Here is a 14,920-nt window from a genome sequence, read left to right as displayed (position 1 = left end):
TGTTTTCCTTTAAATTGTACCGTGATATTAATCTCTTGAAAAAATTAAGAAATAATATAGTTTTTTAAAATGACTGTAAATCATATTAATTACTTTTTAAAGCTTTTATTATTGCTAATGAACTACTCCTTTTTCTGTTAATTAATTTCGGCGCAGAAGATCGTAAACAATATAAACCCGGCGGGATCGTAATCGTATGGTGGTGGACCAAAGCAGCCGGGCCAACTGTCGGGCTTTCTGCATCCACCTATGGGGCCCGCTCAGTATTTTTCACGTTCTCCTACCCCGTTGCCTTGAATCGAGCTCTTTTTTTTTTTTCCTTTAATAAGTTTTTACTTTCTCTGTCTGCACTACGGTAAAAGTTCGAACGGATTCGACTGATTCGATTCGAGCGAAATTGACTCAATAAGAAATAAAATCCTTCAAATAAATAATTTTATTCATTTATAAATTCAAATTGGATACTTTATTTAAAAAACAAAAGTTACTTGTTAGAAAATGATTTTATTAGCAAATAACAGTTTGGCTTCTGGATAAAATATAAGTACTCGCGAACATATGTATGTTTGGAATCTTTGGATGACCTAATTACGAATTCTTCATAAATCCCATAGCTTTTAGATTTTAATGAAATCCTATCATTGAAATTAAACAGTTCTATATAATTTTACTAGGGTCACTCATCTTTCGTGTAAAGCTGAAGAATGACCAATTATTAATTAAGGAACAGCGTGCTGTAAATTGCATTATAAACAGAGTTCATATGCCCTAATGGTAATGTGGTCCAATGCGATTAGGAGGACCTACGGAATGCGTAATTTTATAATTTATATCTGAACTTTATCTTTCTCTCGGCTCTTCCGGTTAATTGTTCGAGACAAGTAATGATATATGCATGCGATCCTATACATAATTCTAGAAGAGAGAATTTTGTTATTTATCGACAAGTTCAATTGCATATTTTGGCTATTTATGTATGAAAGTGAACAAATTCTGGAAAAGAAAATAGAATTGGCAGGATAGAATCGAAGCCTTCATGTAGATCAAACTTAAATTCAGAGATAAGAAGTGCACGTACGCATGAAGGATAACTTCATGCAAAATACAATTTTCCCGTCGAATGAGAGATTTCTATTTTTTTTGATTGATTGACGATATATAAAACAAGGTCATGCATATATGCATCCAACAAAATCATTTCTCTTACATTTAGGCCGGGAATGGAAATAGGACGATGATCGAATATAAATGTAAAATGATCAAGAGATTTAACAGACAATGTCTTATTATCCATATATATAGTAAAATTGACTCCACTTTTCATTATATTTGGTTATAGTTAATATGATTAAAATGGTAAATTTATGATAATATAATAATGAAATATTTAATTGGATATTATTATATAATTTATATTAAACAATTAATTGATCATATAGAATAAACCATAAACTATTGGCATGTGTAAGAAATTAAAATATATGAAATTGAGCATACAAATGTATAAATCATATTTGTAAGAGAAATATAAAAAAATCTGAATGAATTAATTAATCTGACTTCATCGAAGGTTATTATTTAAAGGTTATTGTGTGAAATTTTAAACTATTTTTTGATATTTTTTATTCTTAAGAAGCATATTATTTTTAAAATATATAAAAATGATTAGTTTTTCATATAAAAATTTTTCTAAAAATAATAACAAATCATTAATTTTACGAACTTATGGTCGTGTAACTAAAATTCACTCGTATATTAATAAATGATCTATCATTTGTGAATAAAATTTTAAGAATAAGAATCTCATAATTATTCTTTAAAATATTATTGCTAAACTTAATATATGTCAATCTATGATGATAAGTAACAGAAAATATGATGATGCATATTGTATTTTATAATTAATGACTGAATTTTTTTTTATTTTTAATAAAAGTTTGTATTTCAATTTTATAAATAATTATAATAAAAAATGATATATGAATATATGAAAACGAACGGGATAGAAAACTAGTTAGTATCTAATTTTAAAGCGGAGCAGTCGATCGGACCTCAGCATGATCCCCGTCCATATATTTCATCTAGCCTTTGAGGATATATCCGGATAGAGCCGAAAGGAGCTGAATTGGAGTCTTATCTTATCGGTCATTAGTCATCACTCAAAGCTTAATGAAAAGAAATTATGAAGGTGATGAGTGCGGACACACCACCCAAGTAAAGTCATCACTAATTCAAAGTCTAACTTCTCCAACTCTCCTTTTCTTTTTTCTTTTTTCTTTTTTTGGTTTCTTTTTTGAATTATTTTTACGAGCAAAAGCCGTACGTACAAGCAGTGTCGAAAGATCGAGTTTAGATCATCAATAACAATTTTCGTAAGCACTGCAATTAAAAGTACATCGTCAGGTGCTTTGGTAATTTTTCGATCGATAATTCATCCAACGATAAGTCTATGATTAGTATACTCTATGGTTTAATATTCATTCGCCTTCTCTTTTAGTAATCTAAATCTTCAACGTTAATGCCATTGCATCTTAATCTTTTTTCTAGTTATAAATTAACTAGGTCCCATTCACCCCGTCTTTTTTTCCTTTTATTATTTTTTATAAGAACATAAAAGAAATTCTATTTAATTCATAAATTTCCATTGTAATTGCAAAAAAGAAAATATTGGGAAGCGGACAAAACAGCTACTCATCCCTAAAGGGGGGAGTATGTCGCTTTCAGTGCTATTTTTGCTGCCCCATCAATAATCCTTTTTTTTTTCTTGAACTTGCAACTCTGCTCATCGTGTTGTCAAACTACTGGCTGTGGTTGGAGCTTTGAAGCTCGTGCTCTTTATGTATATGTTTTCTATTTTGGTGGAGAAAAGCTCCAATCTTTATATATCAAAGGAAAGGAAAATTCCTCATCTCGAGCAAAATCTTATGCCGTAACATGATGATAATAGAAGAAGTATGTCCAACCAGTTCTTTGGTTACGTTTGACAACTAGATTTATAGGATGTGCTCTTATTTATAGTAATTAATTGGAAAAAAAGAAAAATCGGTTCGTCTCAGATACGAAATATGAAAAATCCTATAAAGATCTTTATTTTATTTTCTTTTAGATGAATGAATTGCAGTGAACGAAATTAGTTTAAGTAATTCGAAATTATTTTATTTTATTTACATATTATTTAATTATTGTGGGAGTTTTATCTCCTAATAGACTAATCCGACTTGAATTAAATTAGTCGAAGCATTTTAAACTTTCAAATCGAATAACAATATGCGGATAGAAAAAGAATATGCGATGATTTGTATCATGGGCATTGGATTCCTAGGAATGGGTTGAAACCGATGCAAATGAAATGAAATAACGATGACGACAATATTAATTGGATCGGATGGGGGAAGTAATGAGAATTTTTAGGGATCTGAATAGGGAATTAAATGAGGAAATATATGGGAATTGGTTTTTCCCAAGCTGAGAGCGTGTGGGGGCTTAAAGGACCATTGTTAAGGACCATTATTATGAAGTCCCAAAACATGATTCTTTTTTAGCAGCATTGTGTGCCCATAATCGATATAAACACACGCGCACACACGCACACACGCATGGGAATTGGTAAAAAGTGCCATTCTTTCTTTGGTTTCATTCATTAATTCATCTGTACTGTAAACCAACCAAAAGTATATTATTCATTCATTTATCCATCTAACTTTTGCTTTAATTCGTTTTCGTTTCCTCTGCCTTTTTTCCTTCCTCGGTTTGGTCCAACTGGAATTTCCTTTTTGACTTTTGCACTAACCTCAACATGATTATTGTAATTAAATCATTACAGCTTTAATCACCATCATCTTCTCCCCCCAAAAGTTCTCCAACGTCTAAAACATCCTTTCACAATTTAAAGCGGCGACGCATGCCATCGATTGAGAATCTTGTATGATATTTTAGAATCAGAATTCTAACTTTAACTCTACCCACTACAAAACAAAATAACTCATACAAAGTCAAAGAGTGGGCTCCATTTATACCACTTTTTTCCACAACAAAACAACATAACACATACAATGTCAAATGTGGACCCCATTTATACCACTCAAAATCAATATCAAAATCAAAATCTAATTTTAAAATTCTACTATGAAACCAAACGCAACCTAAGTCTTGGTTTTTTTTAGCGAAAATTACAATCAATGCCACTCACTCTGCTTTCGGAGCTTCCCAATCGGAGGAACTATCATTGCTCTATTTTTTCAGAGATTAGTCAACAGAAACCGAGATGGCACTGTTCTTACAAACTACTCGGAGATAGAGTTATTACTAGCAAATCGAGCTAAGCAGTTAGCGACCATGTATGTTTGATTTCTTAGTAGATAATGCTTGGTTTTAAGAAAAAAGAAAAAAAAAAGAAAAAAAAAAAAGGAAATTGAAGGAGGGAAAAGCTATTTCAAAATGCCATTGCAATTGCGAAGGCAATTATTAGGAAGTTGTGATTTTTCAAATATGAACCTGACAGCGGCTGGGTTGCGTGTGGTGATGAGTAAAGCTGACTTCATCGTCTGATTATGGTCAAACCTGCCCCCTGGTAGGGTCTTGGTCATTTCACAATTTCTGAAAAGTATGGTACGTACTATAATTCATATCAATATTTTTTTTAAAAAAATAAATAAAATTAACTTCTAAATTTAGTCATTCTTTTTTATTGGAATTTCGAAAGGCTTACTGCATTATATTACTTGCTGTTTTTCTGCACCTTTTATCTTCGTTATACAGTTGGCCTTTGGAGGATATCTTCGATCGTTTCCAATCTTGTAATTTTCGATTTCTTGAGCGTTTTATCACGTACTCTATCAATTTATGAATTAATACGTCATGACTTTCCGTTTGAATTGTCATGGAATACATTAACTCTGTTTTGTACTCGCGGAATTGCCCCGCCAATTGAAACCCGAAAGCTTATCTGTTTCCAGCCCCAACTTCTTTTAACCATCGGATCAATTCTCCAGAAGTAAATTTAACGATTACAAGGGAGGGGAGCTGGTAGAATTTTCTCTAGAAGTTCAGATAACAGATTGTATTAGGAGCCCTAATCGGGTACCGGCCTACTAGGGCCCATAATAGCTTGAGCCTATGGCCATGAAGGGCAGTGTCGGCCCATTAAGTTCCATATGGGCCAGTTTTAACCTTAAGCCTCGATTGCCGTTCTAATACAATGAAAATCATGGATGCATGAGATGAATGAAATGTTCAAATGTAAATTATATTGCCCACTTCTTTCTTGCCTTCGTTTGATTTAATTCAATACACCGCTGAAATCTACTCCAGTCTGGACTGAGCCCATCCACATTTGCCGTCTCCCCAGATCTGTAACCTCGGATAGTCGGTTTTGCTCTGAACACGGATGCCGCAGTTGCCATGAGAAATGACACTGACTACTAAACCAACTGGTCAGTTTTTTCAGGACTATACCAACAAAAAAACAATCACCAAACAGAGAACCCTCAAAACACGTAGTAGATCAGTTGCCGAAGATCGATGCGAGATATGAACCGAAACTGACTTGGAAAATATCACTTACCTTGGCTTTCATGCGAGTGTCTAGCCAGCCCCATCAATAAAAATATTTGGTCCTGTTTGATTCAGACATGTCGGTCTTATTTCCCATTTCCAGCGATAAAACAATCGGCATTTTGCGTGAATAAGTTAGGCAAAGGAAGAAGAACCTCTGCGGTTAAATTTGTTGAACAATTGGACCTTCTTTTCTTCTATTTATACTCTCTCACGCCTTTCTCCGTCTCTCTGCATGCATAAGTTGTGCCTCGTGGAGGACATGGCTCGCTACTCGCTGGTAGTGATTGGGGTGGCGAACGTTTCCCCGAGACGATCCATCATTTTCTGTAACGGCGATAAGAATCATAAACGTTCTGAATTGATTATGCTTGTTTCTATCGATAAACAGTGTAAAATGCGTGACTCGATTGCCATTTCTAATTTTATCTTTTTTAAATTGTGTACAACACGTATTTTGACTCGAGATTCCCGTAAAATATACGTAACTCTCCCTTGGTTGGCAATAAATATTTTCATTAATGCAAGCTCAAAAACGTCGTGGTCTAGTTCCCAAATATAAATACATACAACGTTGAAAAAACTAAAGACTCGAATAAGGGGGAAAAAAATCCATTTTTAAAAATAATAATTTTAATGGGTTTGATCAGAATCGTTCATCACCTTCCCATCTCATTGTTTCCCGCTGCTTCGCCCTCTCTGTCTCTCGTCTGTTCATCGTTCCTCTTTCCGTAATGGCCTTCTTTCCTTACAACTGTTGCCACTGACACTCTCCGAGTGATCCTCACTCCTCTCTCTCTCTCTCTCTCTCTCATTCTTTGCTGCCAACCTACCTCCCCCTTAGCTTCATCGGAATCTTTTCTCGGTTGGGCTGTGAAGCAATGCCTTTTCCTCGTCTTCTGATTTTCTACTCCTTGTGTCTCCCTCTTTCTCCGATCGGAGATGAGGCCAACGGTTCTACGTTTGGTGCATTTTCGTGAGTAAAATTCCGTTTTTGCGATGACCCCTTTTTTGGTACTCCGCATTTGCTGTGGGTTGTGTGGGTGCGATGCTGAAAACTGACGATTTTATGCTCATTTGTGGTCGTGCTCTGCTGTAAGACTTTTAATGTCGAAGTTTTCGTCTAGGAAGCCTCTCTGTTTTCGTAGAAATCTTAGAATGTTGATGTGACTTGCTTCGGTCCTCTTGTTCTGATCTGCTGGTAATGTGTTTGAGATTATGCTCTTTTGAAGCTGAGAATGATCGATCATGGTAGTTAATGGATGTTGATCTCTGAGGAAATTCCATTTTCAGTTATCGCATTTGCTCTTTCTTTTTTTTGTGTGTGTGTGGTGTTGGGGGGGTTGTGTTGGTGGTTGGGGTTTCATATAAGGGTTTTGCCTTATGCTGCTTTTCATGGTGAGCAGGCTAGCTCCGTTGGATCAGAATTGAGAAGACTCGTTTCTTCTGTTAGTGGTCAATAAAATTGCAGTATGGGGGCAGGACGAAAGACGGAGACTGTCCATGTCCATACCGGAAATTCACCTTCTACTGGTGCCCCTTATGGTTTAAACACGTCCACATCTCACAGAAACTTGAGCAAGGGAAACCTGGGAGGTGTTATATTTGGTTGCAAGAACAGCACAATGAAGGACTGCCTGTCAAAGCAACTCTTTGGTCAGTGATCTTTGATCCAGCTTTTATTTCTGGCAGTGATTCTATTCGCATTTGTCTAGCATTCTGAGCTTTTATGCTTTCTTGAGCTATTTCCACTGAGATTTGGAAATTTCTGTGATTATAGTGATTTCTTTTCGCATATAAATTTCCAAACCTTGGTAAGTGTTCAGCACAAATTACTGGGTTTCTGGCTGAAAGTCTAAGCACGTCAGAAGGTGGTCAGTATTGATATTTTTTCTTGTCCTGGTACTACTTTTGCTCTAAGTACTAATGAGAGATATGATACATCAGGCTTACCATACGGGCACTTTGCCTACGTGAAGAACATCCAGCCTGGGTTGCCGCTGTTCTTGTTTAACTACTCTGATAGAAAACTTCATGGAATTTTTGAGGCTGCAAGTCCTGGTATACTAAATATTGACCCTTATGGATGGACTGATGGTTCAGACAGGACTCCATATCCAGCACAGGTATCTGTGTTTTTCTATCCTAAAAACTGCAATCATGATATTTGTTTGAATACTGAATCCACTGATTTTTTCCCTTCTCAGGTTCAAGTTCGAGTCAGGCTCCATTGCCAACCGCTCAGTGAAGATCAATTCAAACCGATAATTTCAGATAATTATTACACCGCCAACCATTTCTGGTTTGAACTAGACCATGCTCAAACAAGTAAGTTGATTTCCTTGTTGGCTTCTTTGGCGATCGCATCGAGTTCCTCAATTCCTCAGCAAAGTGTTAGAAGAAGAAATATATCCGCTGTATTGCCCCCCAGAGAATTTAGAGAGGGAGTCGAAAAGTTAATGGTAATGCCGGCAGATCCTGAAAACATAAACCAGTTCAGTGGGATATCGGACTACCTGGATGATTTTCCACCTTTAGGAGAAGATAATCAGTCTCTTGACTCCCACTGGCAGATGAAACTGAAAGACATAGCCCTAAACCAAGAACATCAAGACTTACATTCAGAGGATGAGTCTGAAGATGCTCCTTCACTGGAAAATGTCTCTCTCGAGGCACCTAATAGTCTGAAAGAGAAAAACGAAGAGAAACTGCAGTCCTCTTTGGATTATCCTGCCATTATAGATAAGGTCATTGATTATCTCAGTTTCCATTCATAATGTATCCTTCGCGCTCCTTTCTGTTTACATAGCCTTGTGTGATGCTTCTTTTAATTTCATCTGCAGTTGATTCAGGAACTAGGAGAACTGAAGGCCTACAGCATTGAACAGACTTCCAAGCTGAGTCACTTGGAAGAGAAGCTGGTAATTCCTTGATACTTTGCCATCGAAAAATTTCTTGCCAGTGCCACTAGATCCTTTCCAGAGTTAATGCACAAAATTTGCAAGTATCTTGTTCTCTTTTCTTCTTCTATGACCTTGCCAATGCCAAGCAGATTAGATGGTTCTTGCATGATATTGTCTACTGTAATAATCCTTCACAGTATGATCTGTCTCAGCTACTGTAGTATATGATGGGGTTATTGTGCAAACGAGAGATCAAACCTTACTATATAACAAGTTCAAGCCATATCATATGAAAATGATTTTTTTATGATTTTACAAGTGGTCCATGAAGGTTGCAAATAGTGTGCTATGCAGCATTCCTAATCTTCTTTAATCAATTCTTTACCTCTCCATCTCCACATTCTAACTTACCTGAGCTTTCCAGGCTAAGGCAGAAACTGAAATTCAGAGGCAGAAAGATCGCTGCTCGAAGTTAGAATCTATGATTGATCCCTCTTCTCAAAGCACTTTGGAATCAACAATAGAGCCGATCAACGAGCAGCATCTGGATATTAGAGAATCCATATTCTTACTGGGAGGATATGATAGTTTATCGTGGCTGTCAACTATGGATTCATATTTTCCTTCTCATAATGTAATAAAATCACTTAAGCCAATGAATTCCGTCCGCTCATATGCTTCAGTTGCAAAGCTGAATGAGGAGCTCTATGTCTTTGGTGGTGGAGATGGGCATTCATGGTATGAAACAGGTAGAAGCACTCGGTAGTATCTCTTTTGTTTTATCACCAATGTCAGCATCCTATTTTCATATGACTGATGCATATCTTTTTTCGTCAGTTGACTGCTATAGTGTAGCTGAAAACACATGGACCTCGAAGCCATCTTTGAATTTGTCTAGAGGGAGCTTAGGTGGAGCAGTCTTAAATGATAATATCTTTGCTCTTGGGGGAGGAAATGGGCTAGATTGCTTTTCAGAAGTTGAAATGCTTGATTTGGACATTGGAAAATGGATCTTCACAAGGTCGATGTTGCAAAAGGTAAACTGCACAGCTCGTGGTTTTGTAGCTGCATTCTCCAAGTATAATGCAATATATACAGCTTTTCAGAATGAAAAATTTACACTGGTGAAAAGTTGAGTATAAAATTGTCTTTCCTTAATCCACTATCTCTTATGGCTTCGGCTTATGTCCTTTGTTGACTTGGGCTCTGACTTGTGACTATTTCTTCTGTTCTTTGTTCCCTTTTTCTCCTTGGTAATGAATGTCCTTTATTTGATTAATCATGAGAACTTGTGTTATACCAACTAACTGGAAATTTTCTGCTCTCGCGTTTATTGTTCTCCCAGCGATTTGCTCTTGCTGCAGTAGAACTCAATGGAATGATTTATGCTACGGGTGGGTACGATGGCAACTCTTATCTCAAGTAAGTCTTGAGTCCTCTCTCTCTCTCTCTCTTCCCTTCTGTCTCTCCACTTCTTTATTTATAATTCTACTACATAAAGAGTAAGCCTTCTAGGCTCTGCTGAGCTGCTGTTATCTCAGGATTTAGTCTATGGAAAATGTCATTGAGATTCTAATCGAGGATTCTAAGAAGATTTACTTTTTATATCTTTGATATATCTTATAGCGAAGGTTTGTTTTACCGTAATAGATGTTAGGACTAGGAAGAGTAGCATTTATGTATTATCTCCTTTCTGTTGTATTCTCTTCTCTCTTTTACTTGGCTTATATTTTATAAGTTCTCTAATATAAGTGCAATTTCCACTATTCCAGTTCTGCTGAAAGATTCGACCCCAGAGAATATTCGTGGACCAGAATCCCAAGTATGAACTCAAGGAGAGGTTGCCACTCGTTGGTAGTGCTGAATGAAAAACTGTAAGTTCATCTTGCTTGTTAGCTGCTGTCAACTTCTTTATGTGTTGTTTAACGATGTTTTTGCAGGGAAATCTCCCTGTATTTAGTTACAAAAGAAAAAATGTAAATTGGAAATGATAATGTATAGCCCGCGTCATAACTGGTAGGACACAAAGTTCTTTGAAAGTGATTTTCGCATGTATTAGCAAACATTACCTTTTCGCCGGCTTAAAATATATTCTATTGATGAAAAGGGAGAAATGAAAAATATCAAATTATTATAATACCGCCGACTGCAACTGAACTTCTGATAAGATGATGTCCGTCTGTGTTTGGATCTTGTTTGCTGCTTCGCCTCAGATCATATATGTCTCTTATTTGAACTTCTTTCAGATATGCTTTGGGCGGTTTCGATGGAACTGCTATGGTTCCTAGCGTTGAAATATTTGATCCACGTCTCGGATCGTGGATCGTGGGAGAACCGATGAATTGCTCCAGAGGATATTCAGCAGCCGCTGACCTTGATGGATCAATATATGTAATTGGCGGAGTGAGAGCTGATGAGAGCATTGCTGACACTGTGAGTTCAACTTTGATGTTTCTTTCCCTCTTACACGTGCTTCTGTCGGGCTCCACCTATGGTAATGTAGTGACTTTTCCTTAACAGACTCTGGTTGCTGATATTCCTTTGTTGGTACCACGCCATGGCAGGTCGAGTGCTACAAGGAAGGTCAGGGTTGGCGAGAAATTGTTTCCACTGCGGTTGGCAAGAGATGTTTTTTGTCGGCTATCGTTTTGTGAAAGAAACAGCAAGGGCGTGAAGGTGTTTTTGACATGTAAAGGTTCGAAGGTGTCGATAGATAGTTATCTAAACGGAGTTGCAGGATATGGTTCCGAGAAATGCACATGGGATGAGAACTATGCCCTGTAATTGTTTTTGGTTTTCGGAAGTCGAGAAAGAAGTGACCGAAAATCCAGCAATCATTGGGTCCATGAAATTCTAGCTCTTTGCTGCGAGGGGATCGATTAAATCAAGGAAGCTATGTGGAAGGCGGATTTTTTAAACTAATAAACCGGTATACGTCTCGGATTGACAAGAATGTGAAGAAGCCTCCACGTTATGGTAAATTTAGAGTACACATTGAGGGTCGATCTTGAGGAGTATTCGCGTAATGGCAAATTCATAGTGCACGTTTTGGACGAAGATACGCGACAAAAAGTTGCAATTGCGGATGGTATCATCGGAGTTGGGTTTTGAGTCTCTATGCCTTCATATTGTCACCACTTTGTTAGCACCTTCATCCATATGCGAGAGAATATTTCGGTGCACGAATGATGACGTTTTAGAACAGTCTGATTGAGAGGACTTTACCACTACAATAGTAACGCAGTGGAGCCGTATGTGGAGACCTCCGCACAAGCAATATCGATCTTTCAATATTCGAGTAAAGAGGCCGTTGCGTTGGGTGGTGGTGGTGGTGGTGGTGGTGGTGGTGGTGGTGTTAGTCGTCTCCCGTAATATGAATCCGTCCACTACCACCATAAGTGGAGTAGCGTGTAGTGCATTGGCCATGCACTATATATAATATATCTGTGTATGTGTGTATATATATATATATATGTATGTATGTATAGGTATGTACGTATATGTATGCAGGCCTGCTCCGGCTCCTGCTCCTGCTCCTGCTCCTCCGTTGGAAACATCCCCACCCCACTTCACCCTCCCACTATGGTAATTTTTGTTTTTTAATTGAATCTCATATATTGTTATACAACTTCAAAGTCAAATTACGTATGATCTTATAATTTCTAACTTCGGCCATATTCACTTATAATTTCCAACTTATTTGAAACTCTCTAACTCAATCGTATTCATTTATAATTTCTAACTTGATTTGAAACTAAAAGGTCATGAGTACAATTATCATTTATGAAACTCATGTGCTATTTTATTTAATTTTATATTATATACTTATATCGGATTCATGCATCTCTTTATTATCAAAATAAATAAATAAATAACCCTCGACAATTTCAAGTCCACATGCACAGTGTATTAGTACTCCGATAATTGGGATGGCAAGTAAATGACAAAGGAAAGGAAAATTTCGAATTCTCATCGGTGGGCCATGGCAATATTAGGCGCGAGATTACTGCTCCAAGCGTCGAGGTCTTTAACAGTGTTGACGGAATTGGATCCGATCAATATCTATTTTATAAACCTTGTCGATTGGTGATTATCAAGTACAACACACTGCTGCAATATATTATACATCTCCTGTGAATCTCATGTGAATTGGGTGCATACACACGTACACATATATGTATGTATAATCTGAATTGAAAAAAATATAGAAAGCAAAATTTATACATAGATTACTGATGAGAATTGATTCAAGCGATTTGACACTTATTCTTCTTAAGCAAGGTATTGAGTTTGAGCATTGTGAATATAAAATATATATTTTAAGAGAGCTTTACCTTATAATAAATGGATTCGGCTCGACTGAATTAGTTTGAGTCCAATTGAACTTCAAAATAAGATGGTTGCCGCCCGAAAAAAGTTATATATAGATTGGAGAGCTCGAATAAGTGTGGGTAGTGGGTATTAGTCATTAGCGCCCTCATGCAACAGTCAGGGCGCATTATCATTAGACCCGTTGCTGATGCTGGCTTTTGAAGTGACCGTACAGATCATCACTTCCCTCCGGGGTCCGGGCGTCACTTGAAAAGCGTGTCGGCAATGGGATGGGATCTATACATGCAGCACAAATGAAGTATAGAAATAAAAATTACAGTCATTTATTAATTGTTTTATTTCTAAATTTATAGTTTAAAAAACAAAATAAGATATATGTTTATGTATAACGAGTTATTTCTCTCTAAATCTTTATTTTCAGAGATAAATAAAATTATTTCTCTATATATTATTTATCTCTAATATAATTAATTAAACAAATCATTGACTTAGGTTTGAGCAAAAGAGACAAATTTATATGCTTTTAAAATGTATCAACGTATAGAGACTAATAAATACTTGTTAAATTGAATTTGAACTTTTATTTTTCGAATGTAAAAATTTCGCAAGTTAAGAATAAAGAATCATGTAATTCGGTAATTTTACTTTATTCATTTCAATTTTTCAATTTTTCAATTTTTCACTTTTTCACTTTTTCATTTCAATATTTTATTTGATCTTTTCTTCAAAGCAAGTATTTTCTGTTATCATACTTTACATTTTCTTCTCGGTTCTTTCTGCTCCTCACCATATCTCTCTTCTCATTCTCTACTTAAATTCAATGACCATTTATCCAAGAAAAATTCGGCGACCACAAGAATTTCTAGCATTTCCGCTCAACAAACAAATTATTTACAAAAATTATATCCAAAATTATCCAATATAATTTCAAACATAAGTCTATCAAAAAAATTTCTTTAAAAAGATAAACTCTCACAAAATATTGTATTGGAATAGATATTATTATTTTGTAGGTTACTTAAATAAAACTTATAAATACAAAATATCAATAATTTATTTAGAATATAAATATTATCATTAAAGTATAATAAATAATAAAAGTCACTAATTTAGATAAGTAAGGAACAATGGTGCATCGGGTAAGGCGATGTTATACTAAATTGGAGGTTGAGGGTTCGATTCTCTTTGTTATAGAATTAATTATTTTGTTTGATTGAGTTGGTTTGTTTGAATTGGGAACCCACCACTTGGCTCCGTAAAAAATATTTATTTTTTTGTAGAGCTTTATATATAGAAATAAAAAAACATATTGAGACAACTATATTTGCTTCTAAAAAGTATATAGAGACAATTTTATGAGATATTTTTACTTATTTTAGAGGCAAATCATTTTTTTTCTAATTGAACTAATTAGAAACAAATAAAAAAATTATTTCAAATTTGTCACTAAAGGTATATAGAAACAACACCAACAAAGTCAATTAATTTATTTGTCTCTAAAAGTCATAGAGGCAAATAAATGACCTATAGAGACATATAATGTCGTTTCATGTTGTAGTATAATATAATACCGTTCATCATCAATTGTTTGAAATTTTTTAAAAAATTATTATTATTATTATTATTTTAGTGTGCCTAGTATATTAGAGAGCACAATAGATCACGAATAATTCAATTTGAAACAAATCGATTCATTAAGACGTAAAACTCTTTGAATTATAGATTTTTAAAGCATTCATAAGAATCAAACTCGAAAACTTTACTTAACAAAAATTATTTTCGAACCGTTGACCCAATTCATATTTTTGTAACTTTTCCAATTCCTTATTATATCACGAGCCTCTCTTATTATGAGAAGAAGCATGTGAGCGATAACAATGGCCATGCGTACAAGATATCAGATGGGGAGAGCAAAAAAGTTTTACCTCTACGTGATGCGAGCGAAGATCAATAATTTTCAACATATATACACAAATATCTCTCTCTATACATATCTATATATATGTAATATAAACTACATAATGCATTTGGTTGCCCTCCACGTGATATTGTGTACATATAAATTACGAGATGACCCGAGACTCTATATATATATATATATATATATTTTTTATATATATATATGTTTTACT

General features: G+C 35.3%; 1 protein-coding gene across 3 annotated transcripts; it reads left to right on the top strand.

Moving 5' to 3' along the window:
* The first annotated feature begins 6,168 nt into the window (after positions 1-6,168).
* Positions 6,169-11,307, top strand: LOC116193038 (kelch-like protein 5). Of its 3 annotated transcripts, none has more exons than XM_031521767.1 (11): positions 6,169-6,529; positions 6,960-7,209; positions 7,501-7,679; positions 7,761-8,300; positions 8,397-8,474; positions 8,881-9,205; positions 9,294-9,493; positions 9,802-9,878; positions 10,229-10,330; positions 10,703-10,889; positions 10,977-11,307. In XM_031521767.1, the coding sequence occupies exons 2-11, from the start codon at positions 7,026-7,028 to the stop codon at positions 11,238-11,240; spliced, it is 2,136 nt and encodes a 711-aa protein (XP_031377627.1). In that variant the 5' UTR covers positions 6,169-6,529; positions 6,960-7,025; the 3' UTR covers positions 11,241-11,307. The 3 variants fall into 3 exon arrangements, with proteins under 3 accessions (XP_031377627.1, XP_031377630.1, XP_031377629.1); XM_031521770.1 differs by having other exon boundaries at positions 6,173-6,529; positions 11,021-11,307; XM_031521769.1 differs by having other exon boundaries at positions 6,192-6,284.
* Positions 11,308-14,920: the final 3,613 nt, after the last annotated feature.

The sequence above is a fragment of the Punica granatum genome, chromosome 1, assembly GCF_007655135.1.
Source record: "Punica granatum isolate Tunisia-2019 chromosome 1, ASM765513v2, whole genome shotgun sequence".
Lineage (NCBI taxonomy): Eukaryota > Viridiplantae > Streptophyta > Magnoliopsida > Myrtales > Lythraceae > Punica > Punica granatum.
This window is presented reverse-complemented; position numbering and strand designations above follow the sequence as displayed.

Coding starts and splice junctions, on each gene's coding strand:
- LOC116193038 (XM_031521767.1), top strand. CDS start 7,026: ATGGGGGCAGGACGAAAGACGGAGACTGTCCATGTCCATACCGGAAAT. Junction 9,206..9,293: donor GCATTCATGGTATGAAACAG/GTAGAAGCACTC, acceptor TTTTTTCGTCAG/TTGACTGCTATAGTGTAGCT. Junction 10,331..10,702: donor GTAGTGCTGAATGAAAAACT/GTAAGTTCATCT, acceptor AACTTCTTTCAG/ATATGCTTTGGGCGGTTTCG.